The 26,783-nt window shown below is 44.6% G+C and overlaps 1 protein-coding gene across 1 annotated transcript; it reads right to left on the bottom strand.

The window, feature by feature from the left end:
- Positions 1-234: 234 nt before the first annotated feature.
- Positions 235-26,783, bottom strand: wwc3 (WWC family member 3). Its single transcript, XM_079220700.1, has 23 exons — positions 26,364-26,783; positions 17,137-17,246; positions 16,319-16,519; positions 15,006-15,082; positions 13,805-13,884; positions 10,136-10,265; positions 9,808-9,933; positions 9,283-9,344; positions 8,253-8,501; positions 8,079-8,168; positions 6,636-7,153; positions 6,189-6,309; positions 5,358-5,438; positions 5,180-5,266; positions 4,352-4,550; positions 4,118-4,279; positions 3,097-3,191; positions 2,891-3,023; positions 2,144-2,305; positions 1,966-2,058; positions 1,612-1,839; positions 1,383-1,510; positions 235-1,134 (listed from the first exon to the last, which is right to left on the bottom strand). The coding sequence occupies exons 1-23, from the start codon at positions 26,507-26,509 to the stop codon at positions 1,068-1,070; spliced, it is 3,345 nt and encodes a 1,114-aa protein (XP_079076826.1). The 5' UTR covers positions 26,510-26,783; the 3' UTR covers positions 235-1,067.

Here is a 26,783-nt window from a genome sequence, read left to right as displayed (position 1 = left end):
GGTTATGACGTGTGAACAATGCGTCTGCATGAATCATTTTTTTCCCTCTAGTCCGGGCAATTTAGAGATTAGTGTTTCCTCAGAGCATTAAAGCATCAGATGAATAATCTTCGGCACAGGAAGCCGTGCGGTGGAGCTTCTGGAGCGCTCGAGCCCATCTGGGTCACCGGCGGCCGCGTGTGGTCGTGAGGTCACGTGACGCGTGACACATTTAAACAGGACGTTTAAAAAGCGGAGCAGCAAGACGTGTTTAATGGTCTGTTTATCTTCACAATTAAACACGGCAGTGTTCATACAGACAGCATTCAAATAAAAAATAATAATACTCTTGAATACAGTGTCTCATATATTCATCCATATATTGAAAAAGTACAATTTTAATAACATAACAAAAAAGGACAATGGCATCTGTAATAAAAGTGGATTACAAAGTGACATTTTATGTAAATAACTCTTAAGAATTAGGTAACAGAAAACAATCGTTCCATTTAACTGCATGTAAAAACATTGAAGTGCTATTTGTTCAAAGCTACACTTAAAAAAAGCAGGAAGCGTTTTTTTATTTGTATTTATTTCCTTCAAGGAAAAGTACTATAAAATAAGTTACAGTACAGTGAATCTGTCCAAAGACACGTTTGTTCCCGTCTTCCAGCCTTTTGTAAGCAAACAGAAGTCACTCATACGGGAGGAAAGAGGTGTGCTTCCTCACCCCCATATTCACCCTCTCATATTCACCCTCTCATATTCACCCTCTCATATTCACCCTCTCACCCCAAAAAGGAAATGAACAGCCGTGCTGCCGTTGATGATTTGTGTCGAGTGAGTTCCGTGTTTGTAAGAAAAACCGCACAAATACTTCTGAAAAATGTGAAACCTTCTAATCTTCACCATCATCTGTGTGTGTGTGTGTGTGTGTGTGTGTGTGTGTGTGTGTGTGTGTGTGTGTGTGTAAGGGTCACACCCCCCCCTCCCAAGTCCTCGGTAGAAAAAAAACGCTGTACTTCATGAGCTCAGAAAAATTAAAAATTATAAAAATCGGACCAATCCTTCATGTTAGTCCGTGGCTCTCAGACGTCGTCGGCCGGCAGAGGAGGGATGTTGAACCGCGGCCTCGTGAAAAACGCCATCTTCTCTCTGCAGACAACAGGAAAACAAATGATTACTTTCAAAATAAAATCATCAATACAGTTAATGTATAGAAGTGGATTTAAAGACGCAGGTTTGACTTCTTTGTCCTGTTTCTCAGTTATTTCTTGGTAGAATCCAAAGATCCAATGAAAAATATAAACTCTCCTTTCTCTCTACGAGCAAACCTCGTTCCACAAGACACTAAAGGTGCCAACGACTAAAGACCGAAGACCGGAGGAGCCGGTTGAGCAGACCTGAACGTCTGCACGGGGAGGGGCTCCTTGTGGCTCTGGCCCCTCATCTGCAGAACCTCTTTGGAAGCCTTCCTCAGCCTCCGCTCGGCCGCCTCCTCCTGCCGCTGCTCCTGCTGGCTCTGGTTGGCCTGAAGCACACAAAACAAGAAGTAGGTCAGCCAGCGCCGGCGGCTCGGCCCGCCTCCCGGGTCTCACCTCGCCCCCCGTGCCTCGGCCCCCGGGGCCTCACCTGTCTCTGGGCCTCTCTGAACAGGCAGCGGAAGCGCTCGTCCCTCAGGGCCCAGTGGGGGGCCTCGTGGGCCCCGGCTTGGGGGTCCTCCAGCCTCAGCTTCAGCTCCCTCAGGGCGCTCAGCTCCTCCGTCAGCTGCCTCTGACGCGTCCTGCAGGCCTGGAGGTCCAGCTCCAGGTCCAGGGACGTCCTCGTGGGCTGCTCTGCCAGGGAGGAGCGGCACGACTGCTGCTCACACACACACACACACACACACACACACACACACACACACACACACACACACACAGCTCAGAAACTAGGTCCTCTTATTAAACTCCTGCAGGTGAAGCGTGAGGTGAGTAACGAGCTCACCTGTTTATATCTCAACGTTCTTCTTTCCAACGTGTTTCTGACGAAGGGAGACTTCTTTGGCAGCGTCGAGCTGTCGCTGTCGCTGCGATACAACTGAGAGGAACAGTCCCGTTTTATGTAGAGCAGGAACTCCCCACATCCGTCAACACAACACAACACAACAACACAACACACTCACCCTGCAGACGTACTGACTGCGCGCTCCAGGAGAGAAGGTCTGCGAGCGCACGATGGTGCTGCCGCGCATGAACGGGGAGGCGTGGCCCCAGCGGCCGCCCCTCTCTTTGGGCCGGGCCCTCGGCTCCGGGAACGGGCCCTCCGTCATGGTGGCCTTCTCCACCTGCACAGACCGCTCAGCGTTAAGCTCGACAGCCCCAATGGGTCTGCGGCGCCTTCCCCCGTGTTCCAGGAGTCGTAGGAACCCCCAAAAATAATACTTGTGTTATGTTATACGATTTCTTTCAGCGAAAGAAATGTATATATAAAAAACAACAACATGTTTTGATCATAACTATGAACATCCAGCATGATATAAGCAAGATTCCCCAAAAATGCCTCCTGGAGCGGTCCCCAAACTGTATGGATCAGGGCCTAAACATCAGCCTGCATACTCATAAGACACCTTTTTGGAAAGATTAGGACCTGAAGAATCTGAATCACGAAAAAAAAAAAAACAAGATCCAACAAAGCATTGGTATGTTAGGAAGGATATAAAGTCAAAAAACTGTGTTCTTCGGTTCAAAAATGGAAAAATGGCTTCTTTTATGGCAAAACAGAGTCTGCTTCAGGCAGGCTGGGTACTGACATGTTCAGCAGCTGTGTGACCTCACAGGTACGAACAGTCTAGAAGGATGCTCTGCTTTGCTCGACTCCCAGGGGCTTGCTCACGGACGCTGAACGGTAGAAGGCGAGCGCAGACGTTTACCTTGACCGCAGACGGCTTGCTGCCCGTCTGCTCGCAGCGCCCTCCGGTGGCGGCGCCGGGGCCCTCCGGGAAGGGACCCGCGAACGCCGCGCTGTTGCTGCAGCCGCTGTCCACCGACTCCGCCTGCCGGCTCCTGCAAAAGCACAGCGAGCGCGTCAGCTTGTACTCGCACGGCGGAGGAAAGCAACGCGCAGCGAGAAGTTCACCTCTCGGACGCCTCGTCCTTCTTCTTCTGCGGCTCGGCCCCCCGCCGCTCGGGCTGGGAGGAAGAGGAGGAGGAGGAGCGGGACAGCAGAGTCTCCTGCGACGGCAAAAGGAAAACAAAGTCAATCGGCGTCCAACATTCCTCGCCCTGCGGCGCTGCGGCTCCTGGTCTGCTTGGCACGCGAGACGCATTCCTGTCAGCGGCTCCTCCAGCGAGGCGACAGTTTAATGACCAATACCTCTGGTGAGTGTGTGTGTGTGTGTGTGTGTGTGTGTGTGTGTGTGTGTGTGGGGAAACATTTTGACTGAAGGCAATTCTTAAAGTACAGTTGACATGTTTGAGCGACAGCAGGTACTACCCAGGTATTTATGCTGTATTGTCTTCATTATCATGACTTTGAACATGAGGTTTCTTTTGGCATCGGGCCAAGAGGACGCTGCGTTTGAAGACTCAGACTTTTGTCTGTTGAGAAACGTCATAGAAACGCATGTTGGAAAAAAGTCAAGCATGTCGAAATAAGTATTATAGTTTGTTGAAAAAGTAGTAAAAAAGTAATATTATATTATATTATATGTTGAAATAGTAATATTACAATATATTGAAAAAAGTCATTAAAAAGTTATAGTACGTTGAAAAAAGTTATTTTCTAGTATGCTGAAAAAATGTAATTTAATTTTTAAAAAGTAATATAGTCATCGTATGTTGAAAAAGTCATAAAAATATTCATATTATAGTATGTTGAAAGAAGTCATACAAAAGTAATATCAAGTCATAGTCATATTACAATATGTTGAAAAAAGTCGTAATATAGTACGTTAAAAAAAAAAAATTATATAGTAACAAAACAGTAATATTATAGTATGTAAAAAGAAAAAAAGTCATAAAAAGTGTCATATTAGAGCATTTTGAAAAAGTCATAGTATGTTGAAGAAAATAAAATGATTATATATATATATATATATATATATATATATATATATACACACACACACACACACACACATACACACACACACACACACCATGGCCCGGGCCCTCTGCTCGTCCTCCAGGCCGTCTCTGCGGTGGCCCTTCTGTTCCGGTCTGGCCGTCTCCGGCGTGCCGCTGAGCGTCTGCACCCTCAGCCAGTGGTACGCCATCTCCACGCCGCCCTCGCAGTCCGCCAGCCCCACCCGGGCCGTGCCCTGCAGAGACACCGCGAACCCTTTAGGAACCGTCAACACGTCGCAGCACGCTGATAGAGCGGGGCCACCCACCAGCAGCTCCTCCTGAGGCTCCTGGGGGCCCAGCGCGCAGACGGACAGCTGCAGGCTGCAGGCCGCCAGCCCGCCGGCCGCCACCGGGATGCGGAAGCCCTCGTTGAAGCTCATCTGGGACTGCGGCTCCAGCGCCGTGCAGCAGTAGAACGCACAGGCCCGGCCGGCGTCCAGCGGGACCAAGTGCACCTTCACGTACCTGGGGGGGCGGGGGCACGGCGGGGTTAGCGGCTAGCAGCTAGGCTAGCGGCTAGGCTAGCGTCTTTAGAAACAGGACGGGTTATAAATCTCTGTGAGTAAATATTTATCAGCCAAATCAAATATTTTACAGAATATTCAACCTTAGTTTCTTTACAACATTTAATACTTGACTTGTTTCTCTACAAGTTTATTTAAAAGGTGATAAAGTAGTTTATGAGATTTTATAATTATAATCCTCTCTTTAGTGGAGGTTGGTTCATGGAGTTTAGTGGTTACTCCTTCAGTCTGAGTTACTCTCCTCGTCTTCTTCATTCCTCTCAGTTCTTCTGGTTTGTTCGCCCCCTGGTGGTGAGGAGGATATCTCATTCATAAACTATTTAATTTGGCTGCTACATATTTACTCACATTTTACTGGAGATTTTTAACACTTCCTGTTCCTAAAGCTTGTAAAAACTAATTGTTCTTCTTTTGTTAAATCCCTCAACATGTAAATAGTTTTTATTAAAAGATAACTATTTGTGATGGGCTTCAGGAGTATAAACGTCCCCTTGGGTCCCAGTACCTTGTGCTAAGCTAAGCTAACCATACCATCTCTTGATGTTCCCCCTTCAGAGATGAAGTACTCACACTTTCCAGCCGTCCCTCACGGTGGACCGGTTCAGGTTCTTGAGCTGCAGCAGGTGCAGCCGCAGCGACAGCGAGCCGGACTCCCACCTGCAGAGACGGACGCACAGTTAGAGCCGGAGGACGAAGAGGACGAAGAGGACGAAGAGGACGAGCGTCAACGCACGGAGACGGCACTCACAGCAGACCCAGCTGGATCTGGGCGGGATCGCTCACAGAGCTCAGGTCCTTCATGTACGACACCTCGTCTGACTCATCAGGCCTGAGGAGGAGGAGGAAGAAGAGGAGGAGGAGGAAGAGGAGGAGGAAGAGGAGGAGGAGGAGGAAGAGGAGGAGGAGGAGACAAGCGTTAGATCCTCTCTGGTCGACTCAAGCGACTTGAAACAAACTGCAGCTGGAAAGTGTCAAACGTGTCACTTTGTTCTGCTTGTTGTTGTTATTTATATGTGACTTTCAGCTAATAATCAGTTTATTATGAGCTTTTTAAATTGGCAATCAAATCATCTTTATAAATACAACTTGGCCCCAAACAGAGCCCCCGACTCTTTTATTCATTGTTTTGGTTTTGTGGTTTTATTCCATTTGTTTTTATTCATTTAGGATATTTGAATTACATATCTTTTATATTTGAATAATAATATTAATATTTTTGTCAGAATATTCGTAAGTGGCATAAAAGGGCCTTAAGTCAATAGATTTGTTCTTACTTTTCACAATAAAAGCCCTCAGATAATCAGGAGAGTATTTGTTATTCGTCAAGCGCTCTGTGTTTAAAGGCCTTTAATCTGATAATAGTTAATATATAGTCCAGCATTATTAGTGAACCTGACAGGTCTTTAGTTTACATTTTAACTATTTCTGTGTAAATGTGATATTTCTACCTCAGGTAATTCAGACTTCAGGATCTTTAAATCACATGTCAAGAGGATTCAAACATTATATTCTGGGCGCTGCAGGTCTGCTCCTCTGCCACTAGGGGGCGGAGTCGCTCCAAACAGAGCCGGGGACCCACCTTCTGCCCCAGGCCTCGAACACGCCGCTGTCTGTGGCCAGAGCGTCCTCGGACACACCGGCAGAGACTCTCCGGGCTCTCCGGCCGCTCCGGTTGGCGCTGTTCCCCCGCAGAGTGACTCCTAAAGGGGGAGGAAGTCAGTCAGTCACCCGGTCCTCACCTCACCTCCCTGAGGCCACGCCTCCCACCCCAAGCAGGACTCTGCAGCGCTGCACAGCTGCTTCAGACACCGGCTGGTTCACCCCGGTGTCTGAGGGAGGAGAGCTACCGAAGTCCTTCCTTCCTTCCCGCTGCTGTCAGGCTGCACAACAAGCTGAGCTCTCAGTAGACCACCAACACTTAAATTACGTTCATCTGGTGCAATATAAATACTTTTAAATACTTTTTAAATTCTGCAATTTCCCCACTGCGGGACTAATGAAGGAATATCTCATCTCCGTCACTCGCCTGTGGAGGTGAAGGCGCCCGGAGTCGCGGCGGCGTCTCTGTGGCTCTTGCCGTCCGGCTGGTGGGCGGAGCCGACGGCGTCCGCCTGCGTCTGCGCCCGCAGCCCCTCCAGCAGGCCGCGGCCCGCCTGCTCCATGTACTCCTCCGTCATCTGGGTGAGCGGGCAGTCCTGCGGGGCGGGGTGGTGGGGCGTGTCCATGGGGGAGCTGGGCGGCGACAGCGAGGACAGCGAGGAGCGCGAGGAGAGCGAGGCCAGCGACTGCGGGGCGTCGTGGGAGGAGCGCTTGCTCTTGCTCGGCGGGTCGGGGCCGTGCGCCGCCTCCGGCTGCAGCAGGTAGCGCAGGTGCGGGTCCGGCGGGTCGCCGGCGCCGTCCGGCCGCTCGTACTGCGGCAGGCCGTAGATGTCGCTGAAGCTGATGGAGCTGAGCGAGCCGCGGCTGGACGCTAGCGAGCCGCGGCTGGAGGCCAGAGACCCGCGACTGCTGCTGGACGACACCGTCAGGGAGCTGGCCGACAGGCTGGAGGAGGAGGAGGAGGAGGAGGAGGAAGAGGAGGAGGAGGGGGAGGAAGAGGAGGAGGAGACGGGGGAGGAAGAGGAGGAGGAGGAGGAGACGGGGGAGGAAGAGGAGGAGGAATGGAGAATGTTTAGATTATGGACTTTTAATTATTGTCATAATAATTTTAAGCGCTCTGAAGTCTGAATCATCACAAATTCTAAATGTTTTCTTTTTACTTTGTTTAAGTAATTAGTGTTTTTGCATAAAAACACAACATTTGAGAAATACAAGATTGATAAAAAAAAAACACATCACATCTCACACTAATGACGTCTAACAATGAGCTCAGAGCTGTGAGGAAGTTAAACATAATAATTCATCTCTAATATCTATTTTATATTCATGTGAAAACATCTGAATTTATTCTAGTTCGTCACCAACACTCTGGTTCTCCATTAGCGGTGCTGCTAACAATACTAGCTCTCCTCCTGTTGGTTCTCCATTAGCGGTGCTGCTAACGTTACTAGCTCTCCTCCTGTTGGTTCTCCATTAGCGGTGCTGCTAACGATACTAGCTCTCCTACTGTTGGTTCTCCGTTAGCGGTGCTGCTAACGATACTAGCTCTCCTCCTGTTGGTTCTCCGTTAGCGGTGCTGCTAACGATACTAGCTCTCCTCCTGTTGGTTCTCTGTTAGCGGTGCTGCTAACGATACTAGCTCTCCTACTGTTGGTTCTCCGTTAGCGGTGCTGCTAACGATACTAGCTCTCCTCCTGTTGGTTCTCCGTTAGCGGTGCTGCTAACGATACTAGCTCTCCTCCTGTTGGTCTGAACACTGATTGGTTGTTTACAAAGTCACATGATCAGAGACTAGAGGAACATCCATGTTCTACTGATCACATGATCTACTGGATACTCTAAAGACAAACGGCTGCACAACATGAAGCACCTCTTCAGCTGTGAGTGGAGGTAGGTGGTGATGCGCGTCGCCTCCTCCAGCTGCCTCAGCAGAGTGTTCCTCTTCTCCTGCTGCAGGATTCTGTCACAAGGCGGGAAAAGAAATTCACTATTTAGAGTTTTGCAAATAAAATCCATGTGTGTATTAACTCCACAGGCTCCTCACCTCTGACTGGCCCCCTGGCTCTGGGAGCTGTGGGCCCTCTGCACCTCCTCCTCCAGCCGGCAGCGCTCCTCCTCCAGCTGCAGCAGCGTCTCTGCAGAGTGCTGCTGCTGGCTGACCAGGACCAGCTCCTGCAGCAGCGCCTCCTTCTCCCGCAGGAGCTGCATGAAGTCCCGGTCCCGGTCCGCCTCGGCCCGGCCCGACCAGCTCTCGCTGTCCAGCTGCGCCAGCTGGTGCTGGATGCTCTGCACCCTGAGGTGGGAGGTACACACACACACACACACACACACACACACACCGTGTTGAGAGCTTCATCAGTGTGGCATCTTCACACAGGGGGTTCAAAGTGCTTTATAAGAAAGTGAAGAAACTATAGAATGAATAAAAAGTGCGCCAATACAAAAAACTACAAAACGAGAGCATGCAGCTTTCCACAGGTCTCTCTCCTGACGTCATGGTTGGCGTTGCTGTCGCTCGGTCACCGCACAGCAACACGAGTCTCGGGAGAGTACAAAACGCCAGCGTCCTGCTGCCTTCATCATCATCCTCATCATCCTCATCATCATCACAATACTGCCCCTTACAGCTGGAGCCGTCAGGATCTGTCACCGGTCCGCCGTTAGTTTTGCTTATGAATTTTTGAGGTTATCTGTCGATTTTTCTTGCCAACGTCTATAATTTAGCCGAGATATATTTAACCTGTGTGTGTGTGTGTGTGTGTGTGTGTGCGCGCCACCTTGTGGGGCAGCAGGGTGTTCATGCTCTCCCTCTCTGGCTGCACACACAAAGGCAGCACACAGTCAGCAGCAGCGCGGCGAGGGAAGAATGTGACCACCCAGCTCATTCCACTGGCCAGACATCGCCCAGCGAGCGGCCACCAGGAGCAAATACTCAGAACACACACACACACACACACACACACACACACACACACACACACACACACACACACACACACACACACACACACACACACACACACACACACACACACACACACACCATGCCACTACGACAACAAACAGACACTTACTTCTTCTTGGCCTCCTCGTACTGCCAGTTGACTTTGACTTTGTCCACTAAATGAGTCGAATCCTGAGAACAGAAACGAGTCAAAAGAGCTTTAAGTTCACATCAGAGATAGTGTTTAAACTCAAGCAGCTGATTGGTCAATTCATCCTCATCATCCTCATCATCCTCATTGTTTGTTTTGGTTTCTTTTGTAAAAAGTTAAATAAGTTTAGAGGTGAAACTGTAGCTGTGGTTTACGTTTTGTTCCTCATGAGCGTCTATTACAGATTTCTCCCTCCGGTGACTTATTTGTGGGCGTCGACGTTCAGTCTCATTTGTTTACCGTTTTTTGGGACGCCGGCAACGTCAAAAAAGCCAAATGAGCTTCGAGCCGCTGCGACAAATATCACGACTCTGCAGAAGTAGCGCCTTTAAAATAACCAGACTTTTACTGGGAGAGCTTTGAGTCACGCTGAACCTAAGAATCAGATGTTTGTTCAGATCTGACCCAACAGGAGATCTTCCTCCTCCTCCTCCTCCTCCTCACCTCTCCCATGATGTCGGTCTGACAGCCGGTGTCGCAGTACAGCAGCAGGGAACACGAGTCCCCGGCGCTGTTTGCCGCCTCGCCGGCCGAGTCGCTCTGGAAGTTCACCGTCAGCTTGGCCAGACTCTGAGGGAACGAGAGCCGGTTGCACCACGTTTAGGAGGAGAGAAGAAGAAAGATGGGATCATGTAGAGCGGGGGACACACAATAATAAATAAAAAAGCAATTTAAAAATGTTAAAAATCATTTTCTAAAGATGAATTCCCCATTAAAAGTGTAACCCCGTGTGGGCGCAGAACCCCGTGTGGGCGCAGAACCCGGCCGGTACCTGGATGAGGTCCTGCCTCTCCTTCTCGCCCGCGCTGATGGTCTTCTTGATGCTGCGCAGCTCGCTGAAGATGGCCTGCGCCTCGTCCAGCTTGTAGTTGGTCTGAGTGCTCGACATCTTCCGGTCGATCCTGAGACGCAAACGCAGGAAATAAAACACGGCGTTAGACGAGAGACGACCATGAACCTTAAGGGGTCAACACACTGTGACCAGTGGGTTTCAGGACTTTTGACCTTTAACCAATTCCCATGACAAACATTTAGTGACGTCTGGGTGTAAGCAGTACAAAGTGAGTAAATGTAGTATTTAAACTAACAATGAGAACACAAAGCATACAGTAAACCTTAAATGACTCAAATGAATGAGACAATAGTTTGATTAAAAGAATAAACATTTATATAGATGCCTGTATGTATGCCTGCTTATATTTTGAGTCTTTCTTTTAAAAGCATATTCACTATTTCAAACTCAGCGTAAATGAACGTCATGAACACATGAATATAACACAGTTACATGAACACATGAATATAACACATTTACATGACTTTTACTAAACTTTTGGGATTTTATTTTTCTTTTTCCTCAAGGACTTTTCCAGGCCTGGAAACAACCATTTTCAAACTCCATGACTCTTCCAGGTTTTCCATGACCGTAAGAACTCTGCTTTATTACCCTGATATAATATAATATAATATAATATAATGACCGACAACTATCTGACAAACTTCAGCGTCTCATTCATGTTGAATAAAAGCTGAAGTCTTCCATCTATTCGTTTATTTGACTGAAACAGATTCTTAGCTACACATTAATGTGACGTCTGAGCCTGAAACTAATAATAATTAATAAACTGGGTCCATGGATTAATATTATTGAGTTAAATACTTAATATAAAGCAACAAATGTTTTCTTTAACTTCCAATCAGACAATAAACATAAATAAATACTATTCTAATTAATTAAATTCTTACAAATAAAAAAGGAAGATGAAAGCTTATTATGAAACGGAATAAAGAAACTATAGAGTAAGTTATTAAAATAGTAATAATATAATTTTACATTTGATTTATATTGTATGATGAAATTAGTTTTTATCAAATTCTAATAAAAATGTACAACAACCTTTATATAAATAAAGGTTGTTATTAATATTACAACCACTATTTATAAATACATAACGTTTATAATAATGATAAATTAATATAAAACAAAAGATGCTTGTATGAATAAAGTTTTTTTTTTTACAAATTACATATAAAAAAAGTTAATAAAAGTATTTAAATAAATAAATTGTCCATATGGTAAAATATAGAAATGAATGTAAATTACATCACAGAATCGTGAGGAAGATATTCAACTTTAAAGTCGTGGTGTTAATAGTTTGTTTAAGGAGATGATCGATGAGTCACCGAGAACAATTCTGGAGAAAAGAAACCAAAACAATGTTCATGTTTACTCTAAATTATGAAGCTGAATTAGTTTCAAACCAAGACTCGAGTCTCTTTCTGTCCAGCTCTCGGGGGCGGAGCTTAAACTTGGAAAACATCTCAGTGGAAAATAAGTCACAAATAATAAAATCATCAGATGAACATCTGAAGCATGTGTGTGGGCGGTAACGCCGGAGTGTTTGTTTTAGCCCGGGGCGAGTTATGAAATACTGACGCTGCATGTGACCGGCCGGGTGTCAATGATCCTCTTTGTTGCTTCTCCTCGAGCAGAGTTATTGTTTCTGACTTTCAAAGTGCTGCTTTCAAAGGCCGGCCGCGAGCACGGGAAATCTCAGCGCCAAGACCTTTAAAAGCGTAAAGTTAAAACGCTCCGATTTTAAAAAGGGACAGTACCCATGTTTAGAGCTTCTCCTACTGCAAACAAACATGTTTAAAGAGACAGTACCCATGTTTAGAGCTTCTCCTACTGCAAACAAACATGTTTAAAGAGACGGTACCCATGTTTAGGGCTTCTTCTACTACAAACAAACATGTTTAAAGAGACAGTACCCATGTTCAGAGCTTCTTCTACTGCAAACAAACATGTTTAAAGAGACAGTACCCATGTTTAGAGCTTCTTCTACTGCAAACAAACATGTTTAAAGAGACAGTACCCATGTTTAGAGCTTCTTCTACTGCAAACAAACATGTTTAAAGAGACAGTACCCATGTTTAGAGCTTCTTCTACTACAAACAAACATGTTTAAAGAGACAGTACCCATGTTTAGAGCTTCTTCTACTGCAAACAAACATGTTTAAAGAGACGGTACCCATGTTTAGAGCTTCTTCTACTGCAAACAAACATGTTTAAAGAGACAGTACCCATGTTTAGAGCTTCTTCTACTGCAAACAAACATGTTTAAAGAGACGGTACCCATGTTTAGAGCTTCTTCTACTGCAAACAAACATGTTTAAAGAGACAGTACCCATGTTTAGAGCTTCTTCTACTACAAACAAACATGTTTAAAGAGACAGTACCCATGTATAGAGCTTCTACTGCAAACAAACATGTTTAAAGAGACAGTACCCATGTTCAGAGCTTCTTCTACTGCAAACAAACATGTTTAAAGAGACGGTACCCATGCAGCAGAAGAAGCTCTAAACGTGGGTACTGTCCCTTTAAACAGGTTTGTTGGTTGGAGCCCTCCCTTCCTCACCACAGACCCGCTTCCTTCGCTCCAACAGCAGGTACTGTTCATGCAGCAGACCTGCCTCTTCCTCCCAAAACAAGCTCTGCTTTGTCCCCATTGGCCTGGGAGTTTATATGCTTAGCAAGAAAAACTATACACTGCTGTAGAGAAGCAAACATTTCCTTAAATCCACCAGTTAAGACATAAAATGTGTTGATAAGGTGAAATATAAACGAGCAGATGAACGCCTAACTTAAAGTAAGTGTGTGTGTGTGTGTGTGTGTGTGTGTGTGTGTGCATTCCTGCGTCACAAGTGTGTTTTATCTGATGAGACATGGAGCGGAGAACAATCAGCTGTATTGCTGACAACAGCTGAGATCTGGAACACACACACACACACACACACACACACACACACACACACGTTATCTAAGAGATAAGAGTCTCTCTCTCTCTCTCTCTCAGGAAGTGCTGAGGTATTTTGCAGATCTGTGTATTTGACCCCTCCCCTCATGGAGGGACTTCCTCTCCGGGCCTTCCTCCCTCCTCCCCTCTGGTGCTTGCTTGTTTCCTCTCTCCTGCCTCCTCCTCTCTCCTCTCTTTCCTGCTTCCTCTCCTACCTCCTCTCCTCTGGTGCTTCCTCTCCCCCCTCCTCTCTTGCCTCCTCTTCCTGAGGTGGAGTCCCCCCTTTTCCATAAAAAAAAAATTGCCCTTTCCTCCTCTTTTGGAGGCGGAGCCTCTGAATTCTCACATGAAGTGTGGAGCCGCTCATGAGTTTAAATACCGACTCAATCTGAAGGAGAAGCTCTCGTGTTCTTTGGGTCAGAGGGCGTTAGGCTCCACGTCTCTGAAGTTAAGACATTTTAAATGTGTAGATAAACCGTATACATGAGCCGCGTGAAACAAAGGATCTAAACACTCTGAACACGAGGAGGAGAAAGAGAAGGAGCGCCAGAGAAAGGAGATGGGTGGGGGTCACGGGAGGAAAGGGAGGAGAAGAAGGAAAGGGAGGAGAAGAAGGAAAGGGAGGAGAAGAGAGGATGAACACTCACTCCTGCAGCGTCTCCACTCCCATCTCCTTGTACTGCAGCTCCTGCTTCACCTGAGCCAGCTCCTGCTTCAGTCTGGAGAGCTGCAACACACAGGCCTAGTTAGTGTGTGTGTGTGTGTGTGTGTGTGTGTGTGTGTGTGTGTGTGTGTGTGTGTGTGTGTGTGTGTGTAAAATAGACAGAACCGAGGAATTTGGCTCGGTTGGTGACAATAAACAATAGTTCAAGACAAAATGTAAAAATATATAATATGATAAAAACAAATAATGTATATTATTAAATGTCAATTAGACAATTATTAGTGTAAAAATATATAATATGATAAAAACAAATAATGTATATAATTAAATGTCAATTAGACAATTATTAGTGTAAAAATATATATATCAAAAAAATAATATAGTTTCAGTTATGTTTTTCTTATTTTTATATATATATATATATATATATATATATATATATATATATATATATATATATATAAAAATAAGACAAACATAACTGAAACTATATTATTTTTTTTTTTATCTATTTATTTAAATAATATTTTTGGGTTTATTTTACTTTATGATTCTCATCCTGAGGCGTTTTCTCCTGAAACAGATTATTATGGTTTAGTTTTGGAAAAATAATGTACAGAAAGATTATTCACAATACATGTTTTTTTAAATTATTGTTATTTTTATGAATATATTATATATTACTATTTGTCATATTGTACAATTTAGTTGTACAACATATTTCTGCTGCAGATTATCATACTATCAACTTTTTTTAAATCGACATTCTTTGAACTTGTTTTTGTCTTCAAAGTGAAATCGGCTCATCGTGTCATGATTTAAAAACTGTTAAATAATCTCTCCACAAGTCGTTCCTTTAATGTTCAACGTTTTATTTTGACAGTTTTCTTCCTGTAAACTAACTGAACTCCATGTGGAGATCTGACATCACAGATATGAGGAGCAGCGATTATGTTTTCATTCTCTGGTGTGAAGTCCAGAAGTTTTAAACTATAGAATAACAGAATAATAAAGTTTCTTTGGTGTGAACCCGTAGACGCCCTCGTGAGCGGTGACCTCGCCTGACCCTCTGATGAGGAGGAGGATGATGATGATGTCATCCTCCTCCTCAGAGGCCTCGTATCCTGTAGGGGCCACACCCCGCCCCCCCACCTCGGGGCCATTGTTCTCCCATGAAGACTCACCCGCTCTCGCCTGCAGGCCACCTCCACTTTGATTTGGTCGGGGTCGTATTTCGAGTTGGAGGACGAGCCGGAGAGCGCTGTGAACACATGAGGAGGAAGAGGGAGGGAGAGGAGGGTGAGCGGAGGAGGTGAAGAGCGAGACCCGCCCATGAAGCTTTGTGAGTGACAGCTGGCGGCACCAGGAATGATGGGAGGACCTGAAACCAGCACCAGGCTCCTGAGGGGACGCAACTACATATCAGATGATGAGGTCGGGTTCTAGTTCCCACCGGTTCTAATGGAGAACACCAGGTTCTGTATCGATACCTCATCGGTTCTGCTCTTTATGTAAACAAATGGTCTTTCTTGAGCAGCAACACAAGAAGTTGTAAAATCCATGATGCGAGTCTCACGCTGTAGTGAGCTGGAGGCAAAGAGACAAAGAGGCAAAGAGGCAAAGAGATAAAGAGGCAGAGAGGCAGAGAGGCAAAGCGACAGAGAGACAGACACAAAGAGACAGACACAAAGAGACAGAGAGACAAAGAGAGAAAGACACAAAGAGACAGAGAGACAAAGAGAGAAAGACACAAAGAGACAGAGAGACAAAGAGACAGAGAGACAGAGAGACAGAGAGAAAGACACAAAGAGACAAAGAGACAGAGAGAAAGACACAAAGAGACAGAGAGACAAAGAGACAGAGAGACAGAGAGACAGACACAAAGAGAAAGACACGAAGAGACAAAGAGAAAGACACAAAGAGACAAAGAGACAGAGAGAAAGACACAAAGAGACAAAGAGACAGAGAGAAAGACACAAAGAGACAGAGAGAAAGACACAAAGAGACAAAGAGACTGAGAGAAAGACACAAAGAGACAAAGAGACAGAGAGAAAGACACAAAGAGACAAAGAGACAGAGAGAAAGACACAAAGAGACAGAGAGACAGAGAGACAAAGAGACAAAGAGACAGACACAAAGAGACAGAGAGACAAAGAGACAAAGAGACAGAGACACAAAGAGACAGAGAGACAAAGAGACAGAGAGACAAAGAGACAGAGAGACAAAGAGACAAAGAGACAAAGAGACAAAGAGACAGAGAGACAAAGAGACAGACACAAAGAGACAGAGAGACAAAGAGACAGAGAGACAAAGAGACAAAGAGACAAAGAGACAGAGAGACAGACACAAAGAGACAGAGGGTGCGTCCCCATCAGAGTGAGGACAGTGATCTGGGGTGCGTCCCCATCAGAGTGAGGACAGTGATCTGGGGTGCGTCCCCATCAGAGTGAGGACAGTGATCTGGGGTGCGTCCCCATCTGCGTGGTCTGGGTCTTACTGCTGGCGATGGAGCGCTGGTCCTCGTGCAGCTCCTGCAGCAGCAGCATCTCCTGCGTCAGCAGCTGCAGGCGCTGCTGCTTCACCAGGTACATCTCCTTCTTGGCCTGCAGCGCCTCCTGCGCCACCACCAGGTACTCCTTCAGCATGCGCTCCTGCTCCTGCCGCCACTGCGTCCGCGGGTTCTCGATCTGGGTGGTCTCTGACAAGCGGGACGCGAAACAGAACCCTCAGTCACAACGACGACAACTTATGTCGCTACGGCAGCTTTTATACATACAGATAAAGCAATACAACATATACTTATGATAAGAAAAATACACTAAATATTAAGAGAAAATAGGAAAAATGCACTATATATATATATATATATATATATATATATATATATATATATATATATATATACACACACACACATATACACACACATATACACACACAAAAATGTATAAGAAAAATGCACTATATATAAAATAAAATTAAGAAAAATGCACTATATATACAAAAGATGTATAAGAAAAATGCACTATATATAAAATAAAATTAAGAAATATGCACTATATATACAAAAGATGTATAAGAAAAATGCACTATATATACAATGAATTGAATAGAATGATATTAAATAAACAACTATATATTACACGCCAAGTCCTGAGATGACTTGGCGTGTAAAAAATATTCCCGTGAAGGAGTTTGATAAGAAAAGAGGACCAGAGGAAACTGTAGGACACGACAGACAGACTACAGACCGGCGCTGCGTCTCCTCAGGCGACAGACAGAGACTCGGCGTCTGTCGCCTGAGGAGCAACTCACTGTTGATGTGGTCGATGTAGTAAACGCCCACTTGCTGGTCGTACACCTCCTCCCAGCCCAGAGGAAGCTCGTCTCCAACGCAGTCAGCGAACGTCAGCGGCTTGGTGATCCTGAAGTCAAGAGAGTCAGTGAAGGGAGGAACACACAACGGACACACAACACAGACACACAACGTGTCACACAGTCTGGGAGGAGCAAGAAAAAAGACCCTGAAGAGTATTTTAGATTTTTTTTTAAACAACCTTTTTTCAAAAAGGACAAAGCAAAACATTGGATAAACAATCAGGGAATGATGACACACACACACACACACACACACACACACACACACACAACTTTTAAAAGTTGTATTATGACTTATTAAACTGTTCTCATGTTTCCAGCCTCTCCTCTGTGTTCACTTCCTGTTCAGTCAGAGTTTCTCCTCTTGTGGTCACATGACTGCTGGTCTAATCATGACGTCATAGTTTCACTGAGGAGCTCAGAGTTTAATGTGTTTACACAATCTGGTTAAAGTGAACGGTTTATTTGAGGAGACATTTAAATGAGACACGGAGAATAAAATACTTTGATGAAATAAACAATTTTAAGCTTCTTTCCGTTTTCTGACAGAAGGGCCGATCACACATGAGGAGTTCAAGGACCGTTGGAAACATGAAAGTTTTATCGATTGTGTAAAGAAAAAACAAACATGCTTTTCCATCCTGCAGGCGGGTTTTTGGGGGAAAGTTTGAATCTGCAGGGACTAAATGTCAACAGAGAAAGACCATTGTGTAATGATTGATGAAGCGGTGTGTGTGTGTGTGTGTGTGTGTGTGTGTGTGTGTGTGTGTGTGTGGACGGAGCAGAACTAACCACATCAGGCTGATACATCACTGACTCCCCTAATCTCCGTGGTCAGGACTATGTTTCAGTGGTTGCCGGCTTCGTTTCGTCTTTAGGAAGAAACCCGACGCGTCAGACGGTTTCATGTGAATCATTTTACTGGTGAAACTATTTCAGTTTTACAAGAAAGAAAAGTCCTAAAAAGATCAAATATCAGTCATGGAGCAACACAAAGAAGAAACGTCCGTTTCTTAAACCGCTACAGGAAGTAGAATGGAGACGTTCGTGTTTCTAGTCAACCGTCAGGCGAAAGTTAAGCAAACATTTTAAATGTATAAAAAAAAATTAATTCGGAGTTTAAATCAACTGGGACCTCTTCTTAGTCGACTAATCGGTCGTTTTGATCTTAAATCAATCAGGATTGATTGAGCCAACGAGTTGTGTTTGTGCTCTTTTCAAGATGAACTTTGAGCTGCTAAACACAACATTAAACATTTAAAGCACCGCGACGCTTTCTGTCGCTCGCCTTGATAATAAAGTAATAAAGTAATTCAGCAAATTTCCACAAATCTCACTGTTCATTTTGAAAATAAAAGGGTTGTTGCACAAGTTCATCCAGTGGGTTCAACCTCTGGAGATAAAACACCTTGTTTTGTTTTTCAGAAAACAAATAAAACTGAACAACAAGTATCAAAACAAAGACATTAAGCAACGCAAACAGAGAGATAAACCGTTGGTAAAATCAGTCACGTGATCGTGTGACTAATAAAAAGGTCCTCGACCAAACGGCCACCGCCTGCCGGCTTCACACACACACAGCATAAACTCAGCTGAAGTCCGCTCAGAGGGCAGCGAGGTAACGACAGGCTCGCGCCTGCAGTCGGACACGAGGGCAGAGCAAACACACGCACGCTCCACATGCCGCTTCCGTGTTTGAGAGGTAAACAAACGTCCACACGCCGACCGCACGAGCAGATCCTGAAACACGGACCTCAGAGGAGACGAGAGCCTCTGACGAGTCAGAGATCTGACCTCCGGCTCGAATGACGCGTCTGTGGACTGTAATGATGAAATGACTCTGTAGATTAATACAAACAGTAGTTTATCAGGTGCAACATCTACGACATGTTGGTCAGTTTGTCTTGACAGTCACATTTTGCTGCAATAAAAATGATTGAAGTGAGATGAACAGACTGAAAACTTTATCTTATTAGATACAATATGTTGACAGTTTTCCTTTGGGGACAATTTGCAGTTTAAAAAAAAAAATAGAGCTAATAAATTGGAATATATAATCGCAATACTCAATATATATCGCAGTATCGTGATAATATCGTATCGTTGGACCTCTGGTGATTCCCACCCCTAATGGTGATGTGTTCAGGCTCTGCTCAGTGAACATGAGTACTGGCTGAAGGTAAATGATAACGTTCTCATGATGCGTCATTTGTTGATTTATTAATTTATTTTAAAAGCTTTTGGTGGTAAAAGGTTTGTTTAGGAAGGTTTCCTTTTTTTTAATGAATTGATTAATCATATTTATTTGTCCGTTTTGTTTTGCTTGTTATTCTCATGATTATGTGTCCTAGTCGTTTCCCTGCTGGTTTGTGTGTGCGTCACTTCTATATAAACAATACACGTCTTTACTCTTTTATGGAACTTTATAAAAAAGGCAATTGCGTTAATATTTGATAAAGATGTCATTTAATCCTGCAAAACCCCAAAATAAGGTTTGTTTCTATATTTGAATGTCTTTGTAGACTCAGCAAATAATCCCTATATTTACATTTTATTCCCATTAATTGATTTTTTTCCAACTTTTACGTTTTTAAAACCAGTCTGAATTCATCTCGATGCAACAATAAGCAACTTGAGGCAGAATGACCAGACATGTAAAGTATATCATATGAATGCAATACGCTCTTCCTGCGGCTACCAGCGGCGCTGCCAGCAGTCAGAATGAGATTATTAATAAATGTCTGCAGGATCCCGTTTCAATCAGAGAGGAAGCAGAAAAGAGACAGATCTCTGAAATAGAAGGCGAGACGCCGTGAGAATGAGGAGCATGTTCAGCTGTGACCGAGCGCTGCTCAGCACACACCAGCTATACAGTCGGGTGCTTCCATCTGGGCCGGGAGACGGGCCGCTGCACCGGGAGGCATGTGAAACCAGAGCCTGGTCCTGGACCTGGACCAGGTCCTGGTCCTAGATCTGGTCCTGGACCAGGTCCTGGTCCTAGATCTGGTCCTGGACCAGGTCCTGGTCCTAGATCTGGACCTGGTCCTGGACCTAGATCTGGACCTGGTCCTGGACCTAGATCTTGTCCTGGACCAGATCTAGGACCAGGTCCATGTCCAGGACCAGGACCAGGACCTGGACCTGGTCTTGTATCCACGCAATCATGAAAGGAAAGGAAGTATACACAAAAATAAAAACTCAGGGCGGGTCCAACAAACAGCGATCTTTCAGCCAGGAGGCCGCTATCCGTCACGTAACCTGTGTACTTCAGGAACAGAACTTCTGTAGTTATTTTAACCCAAATAAGTATTTACGATCTTTTCTTAAACCGTACTAAGTATTTACGATCTTTTCTTAAACCGTACTAAGTATTTACGATATTTTCTTGAACCTTACTAAGTATTTACGATCTTTTCCTAAAACTCACGAAGTATTTCACCACCCTTTATTAAACATAAATAAGTTGTTTCCTGTGACTGAAGTTTATTTTGAAGAGACTAACGAGAAACAGGAAGTGACGCGTGTTGCTGGACATTCGTAGGAAACACACGAGAGAGGAGGAGTAACCGTTCCCGCCATCTTAGATATCGTACGACCTGCTGGATGTTGAACGGTTCCCCGTCACGATGGAACGCATCCAGGAGTCTTTTATCGTGAGCCGGCTGCTGACGTCTGCGACTAAGAAGCGAAGGCTTGACCTCTGGTCGACGAACATTAAACTACGTAGACGGGCGCGAGGCGACCACAAAACTGAGTTCCCATTTTAACTCCGTTGTGGGGCGAGAACCAAAACCTGCTGTTCACTCTGGATGGAATCTGAGAAGAGGAAAAAAGGAAAAGGCCAACAAGTGTCGTTGGATTCCTCCGGGTGTTAAAACAGAAACGTAGAAACCAACTTTGGGAGGAATGTGATTCATGTGGAGCAGCTGAGTGCGTTATGTTGAATCTCCTGAAACGGCTCCTATAAGTAGACCAGCTCGTCTGCCTTCACATGCAGCGTCTGGAGGGGGGGGGGGGGGGTTTAATGTAATGTTAAACCTTAGTGTTAAACCTTAGTGTTAAACCTTGACATTAAACCTTAACATTAAACCTTAGTGTTAAACCTTGACATTAAACCTTAACATTAAACCTTAGTGTTAAACCTTGACATTAAACCTTAACATTAAACCTTAGTGTTAAACCTTGACATTAAACCTTAACATTAAACCTTAGTGTTAAACCTTGACATTAAACCTTAACATTAAACCTTAGTGTTAAACCTTGACATTAAACCTTAACATTAAACCTTAGTGTTAAACCTTGACATTAAACCTTAACATTAAACCTTAGTGTTAAACCTTGACATTAAACCTTAGTGTTAAACCTTGACATTAAACCTTAACATTAAACCTTAGTGTTAAACCTTGACATTAAACCTTAGTTTTAAACCTTGACATTAAACCTTAACATTAAACCTTAGTGTTAAACCTTGACATTAAACCTTAGTGTTAAACCTTGACATTAAACCTTAGTGTTAAACCTTGACATTAAACCTTAGTGTTAAACCTTGACATTAAACCTTAGTGTTAAACCTTAACATTAAACCTTAGTGTTAAACCTTGACATTAAACCTTAGTGTTAAACCATGACATTAAACCTTAGTGTTAAACCTTGACATTAAACCTTAATGTTAAACTTTAATATTCAATCACACTACGGAGGGACGAGCATCTTCTCTTTACCTTAAACGTATTTGAGTGTCACTCAACTTTAATTATCATTCCACATGATTAAACACAGTTTGTTGTTCTTGCTGATGTTTGTGTTGCTCTTCTTTGTCGTTTTCATTCTTGTTGTTCAGTTTTATTTCAGAAAAACAAAACAAGATGTTTTCTCTCCAGAGGTTGAACCCACTGAATGAACAACTACTTAATTTTCAAAAGGAACGGTGAGATTTGTGGAAATTTGCTGAATTATTGAGCGTGTGATCATGTGACGATCACAAAAGGTTCTCTGATAAACATTATTTACACGTCGGAGGATTTAACAAAGAAGAACTCTTAGTTTTTATGTGTTTTAGAAACAGGAAGTGTTATAAATCTCAATGCGAATAAATATTTATCAGCCAAATCAAAATATTTTGCAGGATATTCAACCTTACTTTCTATACAACACATTAAATACTTTACTTGTTTCTCTCCAGGGTTTATTTAAAAAGGTGATAAAGTAGTTTATGAATATGAGATATGAGTTGTCTTCTGAATTTTTTATATTTACGTTTGTTTACAACCAACAAATGTGAACAAATTCTTATAAAAACAAACAAACACAACGAGACGTTTCTGTACGGATCAAAGAAACGAGATGCAACACTTTTTGGACAAAGTCGTGCTAGCAGTTTCCCTCCGTTTGCAGTCTTTGTGCTAAGCTAAGCTAACCGGCTGTAGATGTATAGCAACTGTACAGACGTGAGAGAGAAACTATAAAGCCACAATATACACACTGCAACTCCTCCTGTACACATAACAATATGAGAGATGCATAAATATATATGTGTAATGTTAGAGAGAATTCATGGGTTTAACAAATACTGTACTATTGCATTAACAGACACTTTAAGGATAAGAAAATAGATGAGATTATGCTTTATTTGTCCCACAGCGGAGACAAAAACAAGTAAGTAAACTGAAAAAAAAGTATTAGAAACTAAAATACAAGTACATGATAGTGTGTAAACTAAATGTTTATGTACGGATTGTAAATGGTGACGTTAAAGTTAAAGTTCTCTAACAACGAGCTGAACCACAAAGCTTCAGCGCCGTCACACACAATATTCTGTGTGTGAGTGTGTGAGAGTGTGTGTGAGAGAGAGTAACAGAAACACAACAATGGCGGCCCCAGGAGCTGGAGGTGGTCCACCGGGCTCGGCATGTCCTGTTTAGGAAGCGTTCTTCACAATCTGCACATAAATCACAGCGGCTTGGCCACGAAGGAGGCTGGAGGCCGAGGTGGAGGCCGTCTGCTCGTGGCAGAGAACACGAGACGCACAAGTGACACACCATCAAGCCGTGTTGGTAACCCCCCCACGACAAAAGACAGAAAAAGAGCCATCATAATGGAAACACTGGGGGAAGCAAAATACCAGCGGGGTTCAGCGCATGTGGTCACCTCTCGGGGCGGGAACACAGCGCCTCTTTTTCACACAATAATTGAATTTGGTGAGCTTTGTGACCGAGCATAAAGGCCTCGCTCCGCCGGGCGGCGGTTGCATAACAGAGCTAATAAAGGAGGAGGAGGCGGCGGAGGAGGAGGCGACACGTGGGAACTGCCTCGTTCGGCTGCTCCGTCTGGGCCGCGAGCAGAGCCCCCCCCCCCTCCTTCCCCCCCCGGGGCGTTAGTGTCGGCATGCCTGACATAACTCTCATTCCACAGTCAGGGAAAAAAGAAAAGAAAAGCTCGAGGCATCCGCCGGTCCTCCAAGACATCGTCTTCATTGGGAGGAGCGAGCTCACCGAGCGGCGAACCAAAACACACGGAACTTCACCGACGTCCAATCACGTGCCAGCAGCGAGGGGGCGGGACAAACTCGACCTCGCTGCTCCGCGTCAGGATCGTCATTGGACGACCGTGTCTGGAGCTCAGCGGCTCGCGTTGGTGACAATGATCACGCCGGCGCTCTGGTGAGGTCAGCAGGATCACCGGGGGTTCGAACCCGTCACCGCGCGGCGCTGCACGAGGCGTTCACACAAAACCTTTTGTTTTTGCAGCGTCGTTTTAACTCAGGTAGTTTGTTCTCTACCTGAAATTACATGTTATTACGGCCGGCCGTGGTCGAGCGCTATGAATATGAGAACGTGTGATCGCCCCCTGGTGGTGAGGAGGATAAAGCGGCGCGTTGAGAATAAACAAACGTTTACACTTCAGAGTTCGATCCCTAAACGTCTCCAACAAACTACAAAGAGTCAAAACGTATTTTACAATCAGTAACTTCAGATTACATTTCCAGTTGATTAAATGAAAAGAGACAGAAAGATGTGCATCTTATCTTCAGATCAACTAAATGCTGAAAAATAAATAAATAAATAATGAAAAAATAGATCATATTAAAGCTGTTGAGTGACATCATAATGAAGCCGGTGAGTTTACTGCAGAAGCATTGAGTCGATGAACAGAACATTTTAATTTCTTTTCCACTATTTTTGTTAATTTGTAGAAATCACATGACATAGAACTACAACTAACTGACATCCTCAACTCAAATATATTCAGTCTTGAGAAAAGAAACAGAAAATATTCACATTAAGAAGCTAGAATCTGAAAATCTTTACGGTATTTTTCTTATGGCGAGACACTACAGACAAAAACTATGTTTTTATGTAAATTGTTGTTTATTTATCCTTCATAATTCATCTTCTTTCATTCTAGAGGAAAGCAAACATTTATTGTAATACTTTGTCTGTTTACGTCTGTAGATTTATCCAAAAAGTTACCATTACATAAAGCCTCATTAGCATATTTAAACCCATGACAAAACTTTTAACACAATAAATCCTCCTCTTCGTGTCAGTGGTGAAGTTGCATGGTGAAATCTAGTTCATGTTTTCACCTGCAGAGTCTTCAGAATGTGTGATATCAGAAACGCTGTAAAAACATGTAACTATGTGTCAAGAGGAAACAATCATTTTTAACCTCAATGTATCCAACATTCATACGTATGTTCTGGAACATGTACATATTTAAAAACAACAAAATGAGAAAACTTACAATAGTCAAACGAATTGACTTGTTTGAGAGGTTTCATGGTGAAATACAGCGCTGATGTTTTATTCACCTGTAGATTAAAAACCTACTCAAACACATTATCATAACTGACAACTATAATCTCTCTTTCTCTCTCCCTCTCTCTCTCTCTCCCTCTCCCTCTCTCCCTCCATGTGACATCTGAGGAATCTGCTCGCTGTCACTTTGTTTAATCTCGTCCTTTTAAACAGACAACCCTCGTCTCTGCTGCTTCCACGATGGAGGGCGCTACATGTATTCAACACCTTGTTGTTGTTGTTGTTGTTTTACAGCAGAGCGTTCGAGCTCCAAGCTGCTGTGATTTATTGTGAAGTCAGTTATTGGGTGGTGACAGGAGACATTCCTCTGGCCGAGATAAACCTGTAAATCACCGCGCAGCACCAGACTGATGTGAGAACATTCTTTAGTCCTGCAGGAAGAAAAGAAGCAGAACCAGAACCAGATCCAGCCTGCAGGTCTGGTGAAACCGCTATCAGCTCCACAGAACAATGGTTCATCAACTGCAGGGAGGAGGAAGGGGGGCCTTCAGGGAAATCAGGTTTTCCTGATCTAGATCACATTCCAGCTGCTTTAGAATGCGCTGCAACACATCTGGATTAAAAGCTGCAGAAGAAGAACTAAAGAGCTTTAATCCCCCTGAACGGGTTCTGGACTGGTCCCAGTCCCCGAGGAGAGCACATCCACAGCTCTCCCAGCGGCCCGACTGGCATTCCTAGCATTTTTTTAAGTTTTGTGCCACAAAGATTTCTGGGAGTTGGAGTTGAAAGCTCTTTGTGTGAAAGACACATTTCATGGGTTCGTTTTACGAGACTGTAGGAGCTTGTTTATGTGAAAATGAAAAGAAAGCTGATAACAATAGATCACTGTTGCTGTTCAGGTGTGTGTGTGTGTGTGTGTGTGTGTGTGTGTGTGTGTGTGCGTGCGTGCGTGAGGACCAGGAATGTTTCAGGTCACTGGAGTCATAAAGTCGCTGATGAGGTCTGAGATTTGTCAAGTTTCTCTCTCAGTAAAAACACTTTTTGAGCAGCAACAAGTGTGTGAACACACACACACACACACACACACACACACACACACTCTCTCTCTCTCTCTCATACACACACACACACACACACACAGAGAGACAAACGCGGACACGCACGCGCGCGCACTCCGGAAAGGCAGGGCTGCTGTCTACATTTCACGTCAAAGACCTGTCAGGACTTTTTTCTTTTCTTTTAAAGACATTTGGGGGAAAGTATCAGCAGCTGCACGGCGGTGACGTCACCCGATTCTCCGGTGGTGCCTTCACGGTCCACCGTGCGCGCGTGAGTGAGTGAGTGAGTGTGTGTGTGTGAGTGAGGGTGTGCGCGTGACTCCCGGGCCCTGCGTCCGCGCGCGCATACCTATCTCTGGGGTCGATCCACGACGTCTGCCGGGTGTTGTGGTCGATGAAGAACACCCTGCCGTCGTAGTCCCGGGCTTCCTCCCAGCCCGCGGGCAGCGGCAGCTCGGAGCTCTCCCTCCGCTTCCCGCCGCTGACCCACGGCATGGCGTCGGGAGGCGAGCGGGGGGCTGGAGCCCTCTCCCTCCTGCTTCAAGCACCCCTCCTCCTCCACCAGAGGTCCGGCAAAGTTCGGTCTTCACAGCATTACGGCGAACTCGACGGCGAAAATAATGGAGACGAAAATACATACAACTTTCCCGCCGAAGTTCAGGTGAAAGTACATCCGTGGGGTTTTTCTTCCTCAAAGTACAAAATAAATAAATAAAAAATAATTAAAAAAACACTACCGCGGAGCTCTCGCGGTCCTCGGATCCTCCAT

The sequence above is a fragment of the Taurulus bubalis genome (assembly GCF_910589615.1).
Source record: "Taurulus bubalis genome assembly, chromosome: 7".
In the NCBI taxonomy this organism is placed as follows: Eukaryota; Metazoa; Chordata; class Actinopteri; order Perciformes; family Cottidae; genus Taurulus; species Taurulus bubalis.
Note: the sequence above shows the minus strand (reverse complement) of the source record. Positions and strands in the feature narration are given on the sequence as shown.

Excerpts from the sequence above, each read along its gene's own strand:
- wwc3 (XM_079220700.1), bottom strand. The coding sequence starts at position 26,509 with ATGCCGTGGGTCAGCGGCGGGAAGCGGAGGGAGAGCTCCGAGCTGCCG. Across the intron at positions 10,266-13,804 it reads GGAGTGGAGACGCTGCAGGA|GATCGACCGGAAGATGTCGA; the intron begins GTGAGTGTTCAT and ends TTTGCGTCTCAG. Across the intron at positions 9,934-10,135 it reads AGAGGCAGGACCTCATCCAG|AGTCTGGCCAAGCTGACGGT; the intron begins GTACCGGCCGGG and ends TCGTTCCCTCAG.